The 17,774-nt window shown below is 39.7% G+C and overlaps 1 protein-coding gene across 3 annotated transcripts; it reads right to left on the minus strand.

Moving 5' to 3' along the window:
• Positions 1 to 1,709: 1,709 nt before the first annotated feature.
• On the minus strand, positions 1,710 to 2,339 carry LOC114626417 (superoxide dismutase [Mn], mitochondrial-like). 3 transcript variants are annotated; one of them, XM_028773820.1, is made up of 2 exons: positions 2,109 to 2,339; positions 1,710 to 1,991 (listed from the first exon to the last, which is right to left on the minus strand). In XM_028773820.1, the coding sequence occupies exons 1-2, from the start codon at positions 2,337 to 2,339 to the stop codon at positions 1,764 to 1,766; spliced, it is 459 nt and encodes a 152-aa protein (XP_028629653.1). In that variant the 3' UTR covers positions 1,710 to 1,763. The 3 variants fall into 3 exon arrangements, with proteins under 3 accessions (XP_028629653.1, XP_028629654.1, XP_028629650.1); XM_028773821.1 differs by having other exon boundaries at positions 1,710 to 1,818; positions 1,999 to 2,339; XM_028773817.1 differs by having other exon boundaries at positions 1,710 to 2,339.
• Between the last annotated feature and the right edge of the window lie 15,435 nt (positions 2,340 to 17,774).

The raw sequence follows: 17,774 nt of genomic DNA on the forward strand, positions 1-17,774 counted from the left end.
TTAGGTATCCCCAGAACCTTAAACCTCAGCCAATGAAAAGTCACCCTAAGAAGAACCCCTTCCCACTCTCCAAGTTTCATATATATACTCCTTGATTCATTCCAAATAAAGTGTAAGAGTCAAGTTTTTTCGTTGATTCCCGTGTAAGAGAGCTATTTTCTAAAAGAGCTGTAATACTGAAATCTTTGGAGGAGACATTCTCCGCCCAGCATTCAATGCTGGACCATGATCCTGCTGACCCACCTGTTCCAGACTTTGCTTTATCCTTTACCACCCAGAGTGCACTGGGATCAGGCACACTAAGGGAAGAAGCAGACTGCAGAACTTGGTTCTCCTCCATTCTTCTCTGCCTAACATACAGCAGCACCTGGACACACTAAATGAAGAAATGAAAAACAGTACCCATGCGAGCCCACGCGAGCACACACACACACACACACACACACACACACACACACACACACAGAGTCAGCTCAAACGGTAAATGTATCTGGAACATAGGAAAAATAATTATGTGATCAAAAAAATCTCCTTTATTAAGTGACAAGTTTTATTCCCAAAATCAGTGACTCGGACTTAGTATTCTCTTTCCTCATGTTTTTTTCTTTGATGTTTTAACCTTAGATGCAATGTTTTAGGACAAAGTTTCTAAAACATTTTCTACTCCTGGAATCTTTTTTACTCCAAAAAATTTTTCATTATATAGGTATATAGGATAGGAATATAAATCAACCATTTGCTGATAATAAATCATAACAGCATCTATTTGGAAACAATTGGCAACTATTTTACACATTTTATTTATTTATTTATAATGAGAGGAAATTATGTACTAATGAAATGTATTTGTTATTTTTACATAAAAAATTAAATCCTGACTAAATAGATGATATTTTAATGGTATGTCTTCAATGTTTTTCAGAGCTAATGGGTATTCTAATTTTATACTCATCAATGCTGAGATTGCCACTTTGCACAAATATGTAATACAAAATGGCAGAAGGGTATTTAAAAGCATTTCAGAAATTGTTGGACTTTCTACTCTAGTCCCAAGACAAATCTCACTTAACTATTTCTTACAGAACTCAAGTCAACAAATCACATGAAAACCTTGAAAAACCAAACATTCTAACACAACTTAAAGATAAACTAATAGAATACTTAAACACTATAGAACGATGTAGGAGGATATAAATAACCTTTGCTTATCATAACTAAATGTTTTTCTGTAAGAGCAAAAAACACTGTCTATACAACAAAAATATCTATAATTATAATACAGAACGATCTAGAGCCTTCGTTGGGGTGTTTTAGGAAGGATCTTTTGGCACTGAGTGATAGAAGACTGTTACAGTGCAAGGTGAACATATTATGTGTTCAGAAATAAGTACAGTGGAGTTAGGTGAAACAACACATATGATCACGGCCAGAAACACTTTGGAATCATTCTGACCTTTTTTTTTTTTTTTTTTTTTTTTTTTACTGTTCTCAAACAGTTGTACTAATAGTAAATTTAATTAAAATAAGAAATTATCATAACATTATGTTCATCACATATGTGGATAAACATCAGTAAAGATTACAGCATCTCAGTCATAGTGCTGCAGTGTTCTTTCTACACTGCTACAAAACAGCCAAGGGCCTGGCATACGCAACGTGGCCAAAAGACTTTACTTCTTACAAGCTGTGTATCTTTCAGTAACATTCTCCCAGTTGATTACATTCCAAATAGCCTTCAGATAGTCAGGCCTGACGTTTTTGTACTAGAGGTAGTACGCGTGCTCCCACACGTCAATCCCCAGCAGCGGAATAAGGCCTGTTGTTCCTTGCAGAAGGTCCTGATTAGAGCAGGCAGCAATCTGTAAGCGACCTTGCTCCTTATTGAATCCAAGCCAGCCCCAGCCTGAACCTTGGACTCCCACAGACACGGCTGTCAGTTTCTCCTTAAACTTCTCAAAAGACCCAAAGTCATGCTTGATAGCCTCCAGCAACTCTCCTTTGGGTTCTCCACCACCCTTAGGGCTCAGGTTTGTCCAGAAGATGGTGTGATTAATATGTCCCCTACCATTGAACTTCAGTGCAGGCTGAAGGGCAACCTGAGTTGTAACATCTCCCTTGGCCAGCGCCTCGTGGTACTTCTCCTCGGTGGCGTTCAGATTGTTCACGTAGGCCGCGTGGTGTTTGCTGTGGTGCATCTGCATGATCTGCGCATTAATGTGCGGCTCCAGCGCGCCATAGTCATAAGGCAGGTTAGGGAGGCTGTGCTTGTGCCGGGAGCCCGTGGCACCGGCCACCGGGGCCAGCCTCCTGCCCGCGCTGCACGTTGCCCGACATAACATTTGCTCCATTCTGACCTTTGAATTGACTTTTGATTATTACACATTCAGAAACCTTTTACCAGTGTCAATTTATTTTGCTACTGTTACATTCAGCTGTACATCCATAGTTTAAGAAGGTACACTTCATTGCACTAAGTGGTATTCAAAATGATGACATTTGAGGGAGAAAACTGTTTGGAGACTCGTTGAAAAGTAGATGTCAGCTAATAAAGATGTCCTGCAAGGTGTAATAGGGCTTAGTATTGGGCACACATGAAATACGGCATTGCCACTCTGAAAATGATGGATGATTTTTGTACCCCAACAGGGGTGAAGCTTCTAGTGAGACACCAGCTCAACTCTCAGAAGCTGGTTGGGTAGGAAGTTGTTGAACATCTGGGAGGAGCTGAAGTAGGGATGGTGTTGAGCTGGGAACTGGAAGCCAAATAAATCCTTTCTTTTCCCAAAGTTGATTTTGACTCTGTTATCACAGCAACAAAAATCAAACTAAAGCAATACCCCAAACTGGACAAAGACATATCACAAAAAATGAAAACCAAAAATACTCTTAATGAACATAGATGGAAAAATTCTCAATAAAATATTTGCAAACTGAATTGAAAAACACATTAAGATGGGTTTTCTAAGGTGTAAATGTTACTGTTTGAACTCAAAAGAACATCTGAATCAGTACTGTTCTAAATAGAAAAAAGAAGAAAACCCAGAGATTTAAAGTAAATTGTTTGCATGTTTTCCCCTTAGTAGAAAATACAAGAAAAAAAAAAAAACAGATTCCCTTAAGTTAAGCTGACAGTCAAATGGATTGAGTGTAAAGGGGAGGGGGCAGTGAAGGAAAACTGGCAATACTATATAAACATAGAATCAAGATTTTGTGCTTAATTGCACTAATATTTAGTGGGATAATAGCATGTACAAAAACAATATCAGCAATATAAAATACGTAGTATATTCTAATGTCTTTAGAACTTAGCTTGATAATCTATCAACTGTGAGACTTTCTAAGCATTTACATGTAACATTTGATATTCACTACATAGACATTTAAAGTTAGAACTGGTTGTAATAGGCACGTGAACACGGACATCATTTCCATCAGCTATAGCAAGTGGGTAAAGACGGCATCTAACTGTTTGAGTTGCATCAGTTATGTGGTAAGCTTGCTCTAGTGCCTAAGAATATAGTGAGAGCCCCTGAACGTCAGCACTTAACTCTGGACAAGCCACCCCTGTGTGTGACTAACTATTCTAACATCAAGTCCTTTTCCATGTGGAATACTTCATCTTAAAATTTAGAAAACTTTTATATGACTTTACTATTTCACTGTAACTCAATCTGTGGATTTTTAAAAGCACTCAAAGCACACACATAGTCCAATGAAGTAGATATTTAACTGACACAAAGACATTAAATAGTATAAACGGTGACTATTTGAATCAGGAAAAGAAAGTCCTTCTGAACTACACTATTTTCTTAATACAGTGCTGGTATGAAGTGAGACCTAAGAAGTGTGTAGTATATACTAAAAGTACTCATCAAATGCGACCATTGGTGTTCACCTTGCCTTTGTCTCTGTAAAGAAGAAATCTTCCATTTTTCCCATTTTCTTGGGATGCTGGGGCAGGTAGCAAGTCACTGGCCCTCCACCGTAAGGAGAGGGACTCAGCTGACACAGAGGAGCAGTGTAGGACCTGCTGCCACAGGACTCTTCATCTGGTGCCGGTAGGGTCACATTTCAGCTGACACAGAGGAGCGGTGTAGGACCTGCTGCCACAGGACTCTTCATCTGGCGCTGGTAGGGTCACATTTCATCATTGAGAAATGAGTACCTGGTCACATAGAGCAAAAGAAGAGCAACTAGAATCCAAATCTTCTGTTTTCTCTCAAAATCTCTAGAAAAGGGAGTTGAAATTTAGATTTTCTCAAGTCTGTATCTCCATGCAGCCCCTGTACTTTTTGCCACAGGCAAGCCAGTTGGTTTGCTAAAGCTGATACACCAGGACTTTGGGTTGTTTGTAGGACAGTGAAGGAATCCTGTATAAAGAATAAAATAAAATTCTATATTGGCTAGTGTTTTCAGTTTCTGTATTTTTTTCTTTTCTTCTTTCTTCCCTCCCTTCCTCCACCTTCCATCTTCTTTACATCAGCCCTTCTTAACCTCTGAGTCACAATCCCTTTGGGAGTCAAAAAACTCTTTCACTTGGGATCTCCTAAAATCATTGGGAAACACGGATATTTACATTAAGATCCATAGCAGTACTAAAATTGTGGTTAAGACATAGCAAAAATAAAATGATTTTATAGTTGGGGGTCATCACAACCTGAAGAAGTATATAAAGGTCCCAGCAGTAGGAAGGTTCAGGACCACTTCTTCTGATAGCAGCTTGCTCTGTAATCCAGGCAGATCTAAAATACATAATAAGTCATCCAGTCACTATGACTTTTATTCCGGCTTTGAAATTGCAATTCTGCCTCAGCCTCCAGAGGACTGAGACTACAAACATGTAGCAACATCATGCCCAGCTCACCGTTTAGTTTTGAATATTTATCATAAAAATATCTGAACAAAACCCAGATATGGTATTTTAAAAAATAAGATTCAGGACTACAGAAAAATCAAACGTACTTAGTGTTGAATTACATTCTTAAAATATGAAAAAAAATAGCCATTAATAACTAGGACGTGAAGTTTCAGTGTGTCTGTCATGGGTGGCATCATAGAAGGCAGGTCTATCCTGAAACTCTTATTTGAAAAGCTTGGGATCAGGTCCTTGTCAGAGACGTGGCCCCTTGAAGACGAAACAAGACCCTTGGGTGTGAGGCTTGCAGGGAAGGCTACTTCCCTGCTGAAGTTGCTGGTTATATCCTGACAGAGACCTAGGAAAGGGCAGTCCCAGGGGTCTAGTCCCTGTTTGAGGTTCACATCATCTACCACTTCCATCTCCCATCCTTCATTCATCTACCTTTTACTGGGGCCCCTTTTATTCCTAATGACACCTAATAAAATGCATTGCAAAAGAGTACCACAGTCAGTACTGTTGCCTGTTCCTCAGGGTACCTGCACGTGTTCATTTCTAGGCTGTTCCAGGTTTTCTTAGAGAAAAGTTTTCTATTAATAACAGGCTCTCCTTTGTATTTTATTGTTTTCAGATTTGTCTACAGAGAAATGCCTGTGATCTTAGCTGTCAAGTGGAGCATTTGAAAGCCAGGTTCTGAGCTCGCAAATATCCTTGCTAATTGCTTTACCAAATTCAAAAATTCTGACCTAAGTTCACATGACTGTGATTGCCAGTAATTTTTTTTTTGAGTTAGCCCTGTTTATGTCAACACAGGACTGTGACATGAAAAGTCTTACTTTTTCCATTGCTTTTACTTTTAGGGTCTGTCCTTCAACTTTATTATAAATGCCAAAGATTGCTGGAGGTGTAGCCATATCATAGACTTATAATATTAGGGGCACTGTAAGCCTTCTGTGGATACTTTTATAGATCCAATTACTGTCTAATATTTTAGTCCTACCTACAAGCTCCTCTTACTGGCTGTGACTTTTCATTATAGGCTTCAATCTTTAATCATGTTGGAAAGTCTTTGAAATACTTCACATAACATTTTTTTGGACAAAGTTACGCCTTACTGATAGATTTCAAAGTGGACCAAAGAGACATGGAGAAGCTCCTAATCCAGACCTGCATCTCATGGAGTCTTAACACCATCACTAGAACATCCCCAGGCAGTGATGACTAATAAGGAAGACATTTTTGGCAATGTATGGTGGGCAGAGGAGAGCTAGCTCTTGACACAAGGCCATCAGCCCTCAACCCAGCTGGTGACTGCATAAGCTGGACATGCCAGGCTTCCCACTGAGGTTACTGTGTATTTATTTATAAACTGTTAGTATAGGAGCAAAATACAGAAAATGAAGTAAAGTTTGGGTATATTATGACACTTAAGCCAATATATTACTATAGTGATTTCATATCAAAGATTGTTCTTTTGTTATATAGTGACTATGTATATCCATATATATCCAACTATTATATTAGACTGTTGGATATTGTATGAAGCTTGTTTGGGGAACATATATGAGGTAATAAAAGGAATAAAAATGACAACAGACATGGCAATAATAGCTTATACTTAGAAGGTGGTCAGAGTTATGATAATATAATTTATAAGGTGGTCAGAGTTATGATAATAATCCTCATAGGAGATATTCGGGATAAGTCCTATGGTAAAGGTACTCTTTAAAAAAGAGACTGAGGCAGAGAGAGAGAGGAAAGGAACTTTCCTTGTGTCTATAGTGGTAGGATTTGAGGCATGTGGCACCTAAGTATGCCAATAGCTATAATGTTTCATTAAAACTCCAACAAAAGCAGAAAAAACAAAGACATTGAATCCATTGCTGAGAACCTTCCAGAGATGTGAGTCAAATCAAGTTTTCCCCATGGTAACTTGGCCAGTCTTTTGCAGCAACATAGTAAGAATTAACAGAGCAGCAAGTATGTACTGAAAAACACTTTAAAATTCATAAAGCAAAGAAATAGTGACTCTACATCCAGAATCTATGAAAATTATACAACTTTCTTTCATTCTATTATAATAATATTGTTGAAAACCAGAATTAGATTTTTATAAATATGAATAAAGACATGAGACTTAGTAGAACATGAAGAAAGTTTTTCTTTCTGTGTTTTCTTACTATCTAAAAATAACATTGACTTAAAAAATGACCTGATCTACTAATTGTCAATTTCCTCAACAAATTTCCATTATTGAAATAAAAGTAACCCTGGAGAGTCAAGGTGGCTCCTTCATTCATCACTCACATCGAGGTACAAATTATTACAAACAATAATACTAAAACTTGCCTGAAACCCCAATGACTCTTGAATCACCAAAGCAATGTGAACCCAAAGAAGAAAGTTGAAGGTGATTCTAGAGTTCACATTACACTACACAGTTATAGAAATGAAGACAACATGTACTTGTTCAAAGCTAGATATATGGACTGTTGAAACAGAATAGAGAGCTCAGAATAAACCTATATCATGCCCAACTGATGCTCATAGGATTACCAGGATACTTAATGGAAAATCTCTTCAGTGATGCTGGGAGGACTGTATTGATACATATAAAAGTGAAATTGGAGGCCTTTCTCAAACCTAATAAAGTTTAACTCTAAATGGACTAAAGATTTAACCCATTAAACTAAAAGAATAAAACAACTAGAAGAAAACATAGTAGAAAACCTCCTTATGTTGGTCTTCACTGTGGCTTTCTGCTGTTCACACTGAACACAATGCACAAGCACAGTAAACAAAAGCAAAACTTATGGGCTGGGGGGTAGCTTGCTTGGTAAAGTGCTTGCTTTGCAAACTCAAAGATCTGAGTTTGGTTTCCACAAAGTGCACAAATAAACCAGCCATGATACTGATTGCAATCCCAGCACTAGGAAACAGAGACAGGTTAGTTCCTGCAGGCTCTCTGAGCAGCCAGTATAGCCTACATGCTGAGTTCTAGGCCACACACTACACTCCCTAAACATACACAAGAAAAACTGAGTGGTATTTAATATTCAATGTATTAACATGTAGAGTGTTTAGACTCATGTGACTGTGATGTACAGGCTCTGTCATCCATCAGGTCCATAGTGGCTAAGTGAATAAAGGCTAAGAATCAAGGACTAAGAGCCAGCCCTGTAGCTTAGACACAAATGTCAAAGGGCTGGTTCTCTTTGATTAAATGCATCACTAAGCTGAGAGTTCCAAATAGATGTGGGTTAGATTTTGTACTCCATGTGTTTAAAAATAGTATCTGGTGCCATAGTCAGGAACTGCTCGAAACCATGTAAGAAGATTGGGATGGTTTATAACATAGTGAAATGAGCCTCATGCACTGAGAAACAGCAATGCTGTTAGAATCTACTTTCCTATTGGTAACCTCAAGTTATTACGTACTATTTACTATGTTCCATCTGGATGCTCTTAACTCCAACTGGGCAGCCCTCTGGGCCACATTCTCTTGGCCCTTAGCCCAGGTGGCTCTTCTTCTTTCTCCTGTAAGTTCTTCTTCCATGGCAGCTTCTTCCTGCTCTTTCCCTCCTCCTGGTTCTCTCCCTGCAGCCCCAGAAACCTCAACCCCTCCTATGTCTCTTTTGCCCCAGCTATTGGCTGTTGGCATATTTACCAATCACAATTAACTTGGGAGAGGGTCATTTATTGTCCTAGGAACCCCAAATTATCATTAGAATACAAGCAACATTAGGCCAACCCACTACACAGTAACACTTTCCTTAGGTGCTGAACTCAGCTGCCAACTACTTTGGACCTTGAAAATGCTGAGCTGAGAATCCTTGATGGTCTGTAGTAAGTGACAGATGGCAGAAGGCAGCAACTGTGGAGGGGTCTGGAAAGAGCATGGCTCTAGGATTTGGCTATGATCCAGTGACACCAGGTCAAGTGCCAGAGGACCTTTTCAGCCTCCTCCAGGGCTTAGCATCTGTGGCAGTGATGCTATATTGTATATATTCAGAAGCCATAATATGTGCATGTGTGAAGCTGATATCGTCTTTCCAATCTTTGTTTATAAGTTCCCACCTCCTTGCTAACTCTGACTTCAGAATTTCCAGTGACATGGTCTCAAAACAGCAACCATGACTCGGATTCCATGGTTCATTTTACTATGTTATAAACCACCCCAATCTTCTTACATAGTTTATAGCATGCATATATCAACAGCTCATGCTTCATGTTAACAACCTTGGCAAACTAAATTACTCCAGAGTTGGACAGTTGGTACAAGAGAAAGCTAAATGATAATACTAACCAGTTATTGGTAAGGAAAGAAAATTGGACCCCTCTGCAGCACTATGGGTGCTGGACTGTGTGTCTGCCCAACTGCTGGGTTACCTAGAGAGCTGTCAGCATGCTGCCCAGGGAAGGCAGAACACAGTCTGAAATGGGGGTCCTCTGTGTTTTCCAGGAGTGGGAAATAGTAGATTCTTGGATGATTGCTGTGGCTGCCAGTCTCCTGTGTCCCCAGGCACCCACGGTGTACCACCGGGTCCTCAGTCCACACTTTCCTTTAAGAGATCCATGCACCAGGAAGAAAGGTAAGGACAGAGCCAGGGACAAGGGTGGAACCCGGTTGGTTTGATTACAAGTGAGTGTCAAGAATGCTGAGGGGCTGAGAGAGGAAAGGCCTTCTCTGACAGATTTAGGCATGGCTCTTTACAATGAAGGTCTCACTGTGGCAAGTCTTGATGAAAAGATGGTCGTTGATTGTTTAAAACTTCTTTGTTTAATGGTGGCTGTGAATGCCTACCGCTCACTCAAAGTGAACTAGGAATTACATACCTCCCCCCCCTAAGGAATGCCCGAAGCTCATTGGCTAAATACGCAAGACCTATCTAGATATCTCATTAGCACTGAGGATTCCAAGTTTTTATGCTAGGTGACTGAATGCCATGGTCCTCTCAGTGGGGTGTTATGGTACATATTCCAGAGCAGGTAGAGGTAGGCAGGGAGCCAGCCCCATTACTACCATTTTCAGTTCTGAGTTTCACAGAGTTTGGGCTCACTCAACCTTACCAGTTCTTCTGTCTAGTGGCATGGTCCACTTGTCCCACAATTCCTCCTTTTTGTTTTTATAAAGGAGAGGTGTCATTGGAGTAACTGTCTCCTATGTTTTCTGTAGTTAAAATTTTGGGTGGGGCAGAGTATAAGCATCAAAATCAAACACAACATAAGCCAGAGGGATAGTGAGGGTAGGGGCCAGGAAGACAAGGGATTATTGAATCACCTTAATTGTGTGGGGGCTTGAAATCTCAAGAGCAAGTCTGTACAAAGTTTTTGAGGATATAAACATCAATATTATACAAGTTCCCTCAAGTCTATCAGTTACTAGGCCCTCTTAACATAAAATTAATAGCAAATATTCTATAGCTTATTATTATTATTATTATTATTATTTTATAAAATATTAGTATAAAATCCAGCAATCATACTTCTAGATACTTATGAAATATCTTTGTTTCCACAATATTTTTAGAGTTAACAAAGACATCAAAATATCTATACTCATGAAATATTGAATGTACCTACGTATACATATGAACATATATGAATGTTTGTGTGTGTTTGTGTGTCATATGGAGTTCTACCTTTATTAGTAGTCTGTTAAACTCCATCTCCACAGTTACTTGGAAGCAGCCAGGTACGCTCCGCCCCACAGTTACCTGGCAACAGGCAGGTAGCCCTGCCCACTATAAAAGGGACTACTTGCCCCCTCCTCTGTCTCTTGTTCCCCTCGACCCAGTTCCTGCAGGTTGTCCTCTCCCCTCCCCCCTTCACTTCCCCCTCTCTCCAGGTGGTAATGGCCAGCCTCTACTCCCTCTCTACTCCTCTCTCTCTCTCCTCTCACTCTCCCATTCTCTTAATAAACTCTCCCTCGTGGAACTGTCTGGTCTGCTGTGATCTGTCCAAGCTGCGCGCGTGAAAACCTTTCGACCTTCACTATTGAGAAACATTGCTACTTGAGGTTAAAGTCTACCATGTCTAGATAGCTCCTCTGAGCTCCATGCAAAATGGAGGACTCCCCTTTTCCACCAGGGCTTCATCTTCTCCGACCTTATCTGGGTAGCCTGTCCCCCAATATTCCACCTGAGGAAGGTCACATAGTCCTTGCCAAACCAATAAATTCAACTTCCTCTTTCCCAGCATGCCCAGCATATACCTGGGATTCCTGGAATACATCTCCATACAAATGAGGCATTTATAATACATTAAGCTCCAGACAACGGTTTTACAATCGCTCTGAAAACTCCTTCCCACTCTCCAAGGTCACCCAGAATACAGTGTATACACACAAGCTGCTTCACTGAAGATTGTTGGAGAAGGCCTTCATAAACACTAAAGTCCTGAGTGAAGTCCTTTCTCAGAGAAGCCCCTCTACCCCCAGCCAGCCAGGACTCCTGCAGACCATTCTCCTTCTGGACTCTGCTTCATCCTTCCAGCTCGATGTGCAGGCACCTGGATGCCCTGAGGGAGGAAATAAGCAGAGGATGCAAACCACAGCTGGTCCCTATCATATACGATACCACTGTCTTCACAAAGAAGGAAACCGCCGTTTCAAAGAATGTGAACAAAGATAGAGAATACTATCCTAAACTGAATAACTGAGATCTAGAAATACTACATATTCTAATTTAAATGAAGTATCTAAAAATAGTCAAACAAAGAAGCAGAATAAATTGATGGCTGCCAGAGACTGGGGAAGGAGACTTTCTCGATGAGTTCATTCAAGATAAATAAACTCTGCAGATACAATGTACAACATGAATCATATATATATACATATATATATATCAGCTTTGGCTTGTCTGGAACGCACTATATACATACACATATACATCATATATATATATATAAAATTTTTATATACTGAAAGAGTGACTCTGTGGTACTAGATATATTAATTAGCTCAAATTTGGTGATTATTTTATAATGTATATATGAATAGACATTGATTTCAATTTTATATGTAAACCATATTGCAAGAAAACTGATTGTAAAAATAAACCAACCAACTATACCTGGTAGCACAATCATTTAAACTTAGCAGCAGGAAGCAGAAGCAGGGAGGTCTCTCTGAATTCATGGACAGCATGGTCTACATAGTGAGTTCCAGACAAGCCAAAGCTACATAGTGAGAGACTGTCTGAAAAACCAAAAAACCTGAGGCTGGAGTGAAAGCTCAGGAGCTAAAAGAGCTTGCTGCTCTTGCAGAGGACTCAAGTTTGGTTCCTAGCATGCACATGGTAGCTCATAGCTATCTGTAATTTAAGTTCTAGAAAACTAACCTCCTTTTCTGTGGGCTTCTGCACTCATGTGGTGCACATCCATAATTTTATACACACACACACACACAAATAAAATAGTATTTTTAACTTGTTAAAATACAAAAACAAAAAGAGAAACAAACCAAACATGTTGTTGACATTGGTTTTTGAATGTTAACAGTACGATCTACTGTAGCTGAGTAGAACAACTCTGGCTATAGGAAGCTCCTTAGGGACCCAATTGTAACATCTTTCTTTAGAGAAAAAAATTCATTGTACATGAATAACTTATGAGTGAACTTCAAGCCCACTGCAATTTTTTTGGTTTGTTGTTCTCTTGGTCATTTCAGATTCTATTCTAATGTTCTTTACACTATTCACTGGAAAATTTGTCATCACATCTGATATGGAACATTTATCTATTGCAAAAACAAAATGCAAATTAATCAAGAATTAGTTAGCAAGCATTTCACAATGTATGTAAACATCAAACATTCTTATTTTATATATCTCAAGAAATCTTTTTAAAAGGAAAGACAGAAAGGGGACATACATACACACACACACACACACACACACACAGAAAGAGAGAGAGGGAGAGAGAGAGAGAGAGAGAGAGAGAGAGAGAGAGAGAGAGAAAGGCAGAGGCATACACACACGCACACACAGAGAGAATCAGACACACACACACACACATACCAAACCTTTACATGGGAAATAAATTATGGACCTTTGTTATAGGCTCCTTCCTATGTAATAATATGTAAAGGTCTTATTGTTAATTACATTGGAACATAACTGTGTTTGGAAACAAGGACTGTAAAGCAATAACAAAGGTGACATGAGGTCATGTGCACTGACTCTAATCCACTATGATGGGAATCCTTGTGAGAAAAAGAGATTTAGACACAGAGACTTGCCAAGGAAAGAGCACATGGACACGCAGAGAGAAGTCCAAGTTCAAGTCCAGAAACCAGCATAGCCAACAGCTTGCTCTCAATCAGAACTGTGAGGAAATAAATACCTACTGTGCCCCCAACCAGAGAACCTAGTCACAGCTGCTCTCAAAATGGACTCAACCATTATTCGATACAAATGGTGAATGAGCCTTTGTCTGCTTTAACTTAGTTGCCTTAATGATTTAGTTAAATAAATTTTCCTCTTAGTCTAAATTATCTCTTGTGTAGAATTTGCCTAGGTTTGATCTTTATGCTGTTAAGCCAAAACAACTTGATTTTTGTTAATATTGCATGTGACATTCTTATATAAGACTTCACTTGAAAAAGGTAGCTTCGTTTGCTGAAGATGATTTTTTAAAACCATTGAGCTAAGAATCCTTGAAAATGCAGCCAAATCCTACCCCTCCACTCACCAACCATCTGCTTTGCCTTCACTGTCAGATGATAATTGTCCATCCTCAGCCACAAAGCATGCAATACAGACCGCGTGTGTGGAAGGCGCTCAACAGTTACCTTAGCTACTTGGGTCTTATAACCACCTACCACTTAATTTGGAGTCGGCTGAGAGGTATTTTGTATGGGTAAATGAATGGATGTTGGACTCTGCAGAAGTCCTTCTTATCCTCATGACTAATTCAAGACAAATTATAGGCAGTTCTCTTATACATGCTTTTTATACTCAAAAAAAGAGAAATGAACTTGATAAGGAAAGCCGTACAGGGTGCTGTACACTTGTGAATACGTGTTCAGGTTTTTGATTTATGGATTTACTGCCATATAAACAAAATTCAAAGTCAGCCCCACCCCCAATAATCTCTCTGAAGTCTCAGGCTGTGAAAAAAATCAAATAAGTATTATTAGTAAACTTTTGAATCTCAGTAAGTGTACTTGTGACAGAGAAGGGTTTTTTTTAATTAACTGTTTTGAATGTATTTACCAAGTGATTCTCATGAAAGAGGTGTGGGATAAGCTCTGAGAAACCACTGTGTAAAAAGACAGTGAGGAGATGAACACAGATGAGCCCAGCAGGAAGGATGAATGCACAGACAGGAAAGTATCTTATCATGGGTAGTGGGGGCAGTGAGGTATAGAGATTGTACAACTGAGGGGCAGGGATAAAAGGACTTTTGGGCAACTGGTAATTTTTTTCCCCAAATCTGAGCTGAGGAGTCTTTTTTTTTTTTTTAGAGTTATTTATTCTCTCTATATGAGTACACTGTAGTTGTCAGAAGAGAGCACTGAATCCTATAACAGGTGGTTGTGAGCTACCATGTGTTGCTGGGAATTAAACTCGGGACCTCTGGAAGAGCAGCCAGTGCTCTTAACCACTGAGCCATCTCTCCAGCCACAACTGGTGTTTTGACATTTGACTTAAGAACTGTTTGAACTACTTACCGAAATAAAAAGAGAATACATTAGGTTAGAGAGATGGCTCAGCCAGTAAAGACACTTTCCACAAAGCCTGGTATCTATCCCTGAGACTCACAATGAAAGAAGAGAGCTGGCTCCTGCAAGTTGTCTTCTAAGCTTTGTACATGAGCCAATGCAGTTGTCTTCCACAAGCATGAAACCTTTAACCATCCTCCCTTCGGCCTCTTTCCTTTCAGATAAGTTTGCATTTTCGAAAGGTGAAGGCTGTGGTGGGTAGGATCTCATTCTCAGAGCACATTTGCTGTGTCCCCTTACAGATCAGGAATTTTCTCCTTCATCTTTACAGCCCCATTGTCATTATACACTTTGGTTGCAGATTGGACCTTGCTTGTGCTCTTGTCCTTACAGAAACTCTCATTTTGATTCTGTTCTGCTTCAGATCTTTCAGTGTCTCTCCTGGATGAGAACAAATGGAAACAGGCCACTGCCTGCATGCTCTTCTGCTGCAAAATTTTTTGCTGCCCAAGAAATTGGTCTGACACTCAAGGGATTGGGACAAAGGCAGAGTATTTTCAGATTTTTCAAGACATTCCATGACTGGTGCCTAATCCAGTTCCTGGGAGAGTCCTTATTCCCCTGTGAACCCTCGTGAGCTGTGCCTCCACTATCTACTTTTCTTTTGGTATTCTTGTCTTCCAGACTTCAGAAGAATGGCCCATCAAGATCTGCTTTTGGCATTCAAGAGCTTTTTAAGCTCAGAGTGCCAAACTCTCACAATGCTTCTGTAAACCAGATCCAAAGGTCTAAGCCAACATGGTCAAATCAGGCTGACCACAGCAGTGTTCCCACCTGTGTGGCCAGTTTTTGGTCCTTAGTTGCAATCCCTGCTGTCTGATAAAATGCTCTGAGTAAAGAAACTTAAAGAAGGAAGGAATTAGTGCTGGTCCCTTTTATGATGTCTCTTCCTGATCAAGATGATCCCTCACAGGCATCCCCAGAGGCTTTTTTTCCAGACCCAATCCAGTTGATAATCAGTGTTAACTACCTCCTATGACAATACACTAAACTTGTCCTGAAACAGTGGATACCTAGCTTCAAGGAGAAGTTCAATAGACAAAAGTCACCCTGGAAAATCTTCTTTAGAATACATTCCCCCAAAAGAAAGGTGATTCAGAATAATTTAAAGAAGTAATTTGACTCCAGATGTCAAGAACTGCCAAGATGCAGGCAGACATTTCTAGTAGTCACTCAAGAGATGTTTTTATTAATTAACACCACAAATATTTCCTTTGAAATTTTCACCAGTCTTTCAAATTGCTAGAGAACTGGCAATCTCAACATGAATCAGAAATTTTTTGGAAGAAGACAGCAGTTACTGATTGAGTTTGTGTCAAAAAGTGTACCCTTCCTGTCTTAGTTAGCATTTCATTGCTGTAGGACCATGCCAACTCTTATAAAGAAAACATTTAATTGGAACTGGCTTAGAGTTTCAGAGGTTTAGTCCATTATCATCATGACAGGAAGCATGGCAGTGTGCAGGCAGACATGATACTGGAGAAGCCAAGAGTTCTATATCTTAATCTACAGGCTGTGTATCACACTGGGTATAGCTTGAGCATAGAAGACCTCCGAGCCCATCCCTACAGTGACACACTTCCTCCAACCCATACTCCAATAAGGCTTCATCTCCTAATAGTGCCACTTCCTATGGGCCAAGTATTCAAACAGGAGCCTACAGTAGCCAGGCCTATTCAAACAAGCATACTTCCCAAAACATTCATTCAGACCATTGCACATGGAACTGGTAGTCTCAGAGATCTTTAGGTTGAGCACTATAAACATTCCCCTGTCAACCAAGTGAGCATAATGTCTCCTGTTTATACCCATTATTCATTATATAGAACACAAAGTGTGTGAGAAAAAGCAAGGCTTGAAGATTCTTGCTCCTTTTCACTAAAAATTCAAGTCTGATCATTGTCACTAGCAAACATTTCCATTTCCTCTCTTTGTTATGTTCTTTGAGACTTTTCTCATGTACAGCATCATCTTCTACTACTTGAGTTAGAAGTCTGAGCCAATACATAAAACTATTTCTAGAAAGCTCTGTGGTTTGGGGAAAGATATGGGTTTATTGTAAGGGATGCATCATTTGGTTCATCAAATGTACTCCATAGCTAACTTAAATGACTATGAATAGGGAGAAGTGGTACTTACCACCTTCACCATGTACCTGATAGGTTTAATCCAAGATGGTAAGACTCTGTTGAGAAACATTAGGTGTTCTTAGCCCTTAACATAGTGGGCATCAAAAAACAGTGGTTCTCAACAAATAACTACACTAACAGGGAATTCTAATATTGCCTTCATATAATGCAAAAGCAATCTTTATGAGAAATGCCTTTCTGGATTTGGTTTTAAACTTCAGGTCAGGATTCTGATCATTAGACAGACTATATTCTGCTTCACCTAAGACAGGCTGGTGCTGTACTTATTTAAACAATTGTTTGTGTCCTGGTCCTTGTATTAATGGACCAAAATGTGTTTCTCATCTTAGACTCTGAAAAACCTGTGAGTTTCTCAAACTAGGACCAGTGGAAGAATGCATGGCTGCACATCATTGTTGTCCATTGTTGTAATTTGTCATTTGGCTTCATCTTACTCTTAGGCCAGCCATAGGCTCTGCATGTGCAATTTAATTTGATGTTTAGCCTGGTGTTTTTCTAATCCTTTCTGCTGCCAGATGCATGTGGGTACAAAGAAGAGCAGGTCATATTATTTCTCAGTCAGACCACGCATGGAAGTCATAGAGACCATCAGCGCTTAGAATCCACCTGTAACTGTGTGCTTTATTATAACATTTTAATTACTTAATTGCCTCTCCAAAACAGAGGGCCTGACTTCGAAATCTGTGCAATGAACACATCAGCAGCTCAGCTGGAAACTGGGTCAGTCATTCATCTGTATTTATATCCTCTGCTTTAGAAACACAGTTTTATTTTTATTTATGTATATATGTGCATCGGTAGTGTGTGTGTGTGTGTGTGTGTGTGTGTGTGTGTGTGTGCGCGCGTGCGCGCCCGTGCACGCGCAAGGAAGCCAGAAGAGAGCTTTGAATCCTCAGATCTTCTGGAACCAGAGTTTCAGGTGGCCATGAGCCATTTGATGTGAGTGATGGAAACTGAACTCAGATCCTCTGGAAGAGTAGCAAGCATTCTTAACTGCCACACCTCCCCTGTTCTTTACATTTTCATCTCTAATTTAGACTCCTTT

Source organism: Grammomys surdaster, unplaced genomic scaffold, assembly GCF_004785775.1.
Source record: "Grammomys surdaster isolate TR1022 unplaced genomic scaffold, NIH_TR_1.0 234, whole genome shotgun sequence".
Taxonomy (NCBI): Eukaryota; Metazoa; Chordata; class Mammalia; order Rodentia; family Muridae; genus Grammomys; species Grammomys surdaster.

Bases quoted from the DNA above. Each gene is read 5' to 3' on its own strand.
- LOC114626417 (XM_028773817.1), bottom strand. From the start codon at position 2,339: ATGTTATGTCGGGCAACGTGCAGCGCGGGCAGGAGGCTGGCCCCGGTG.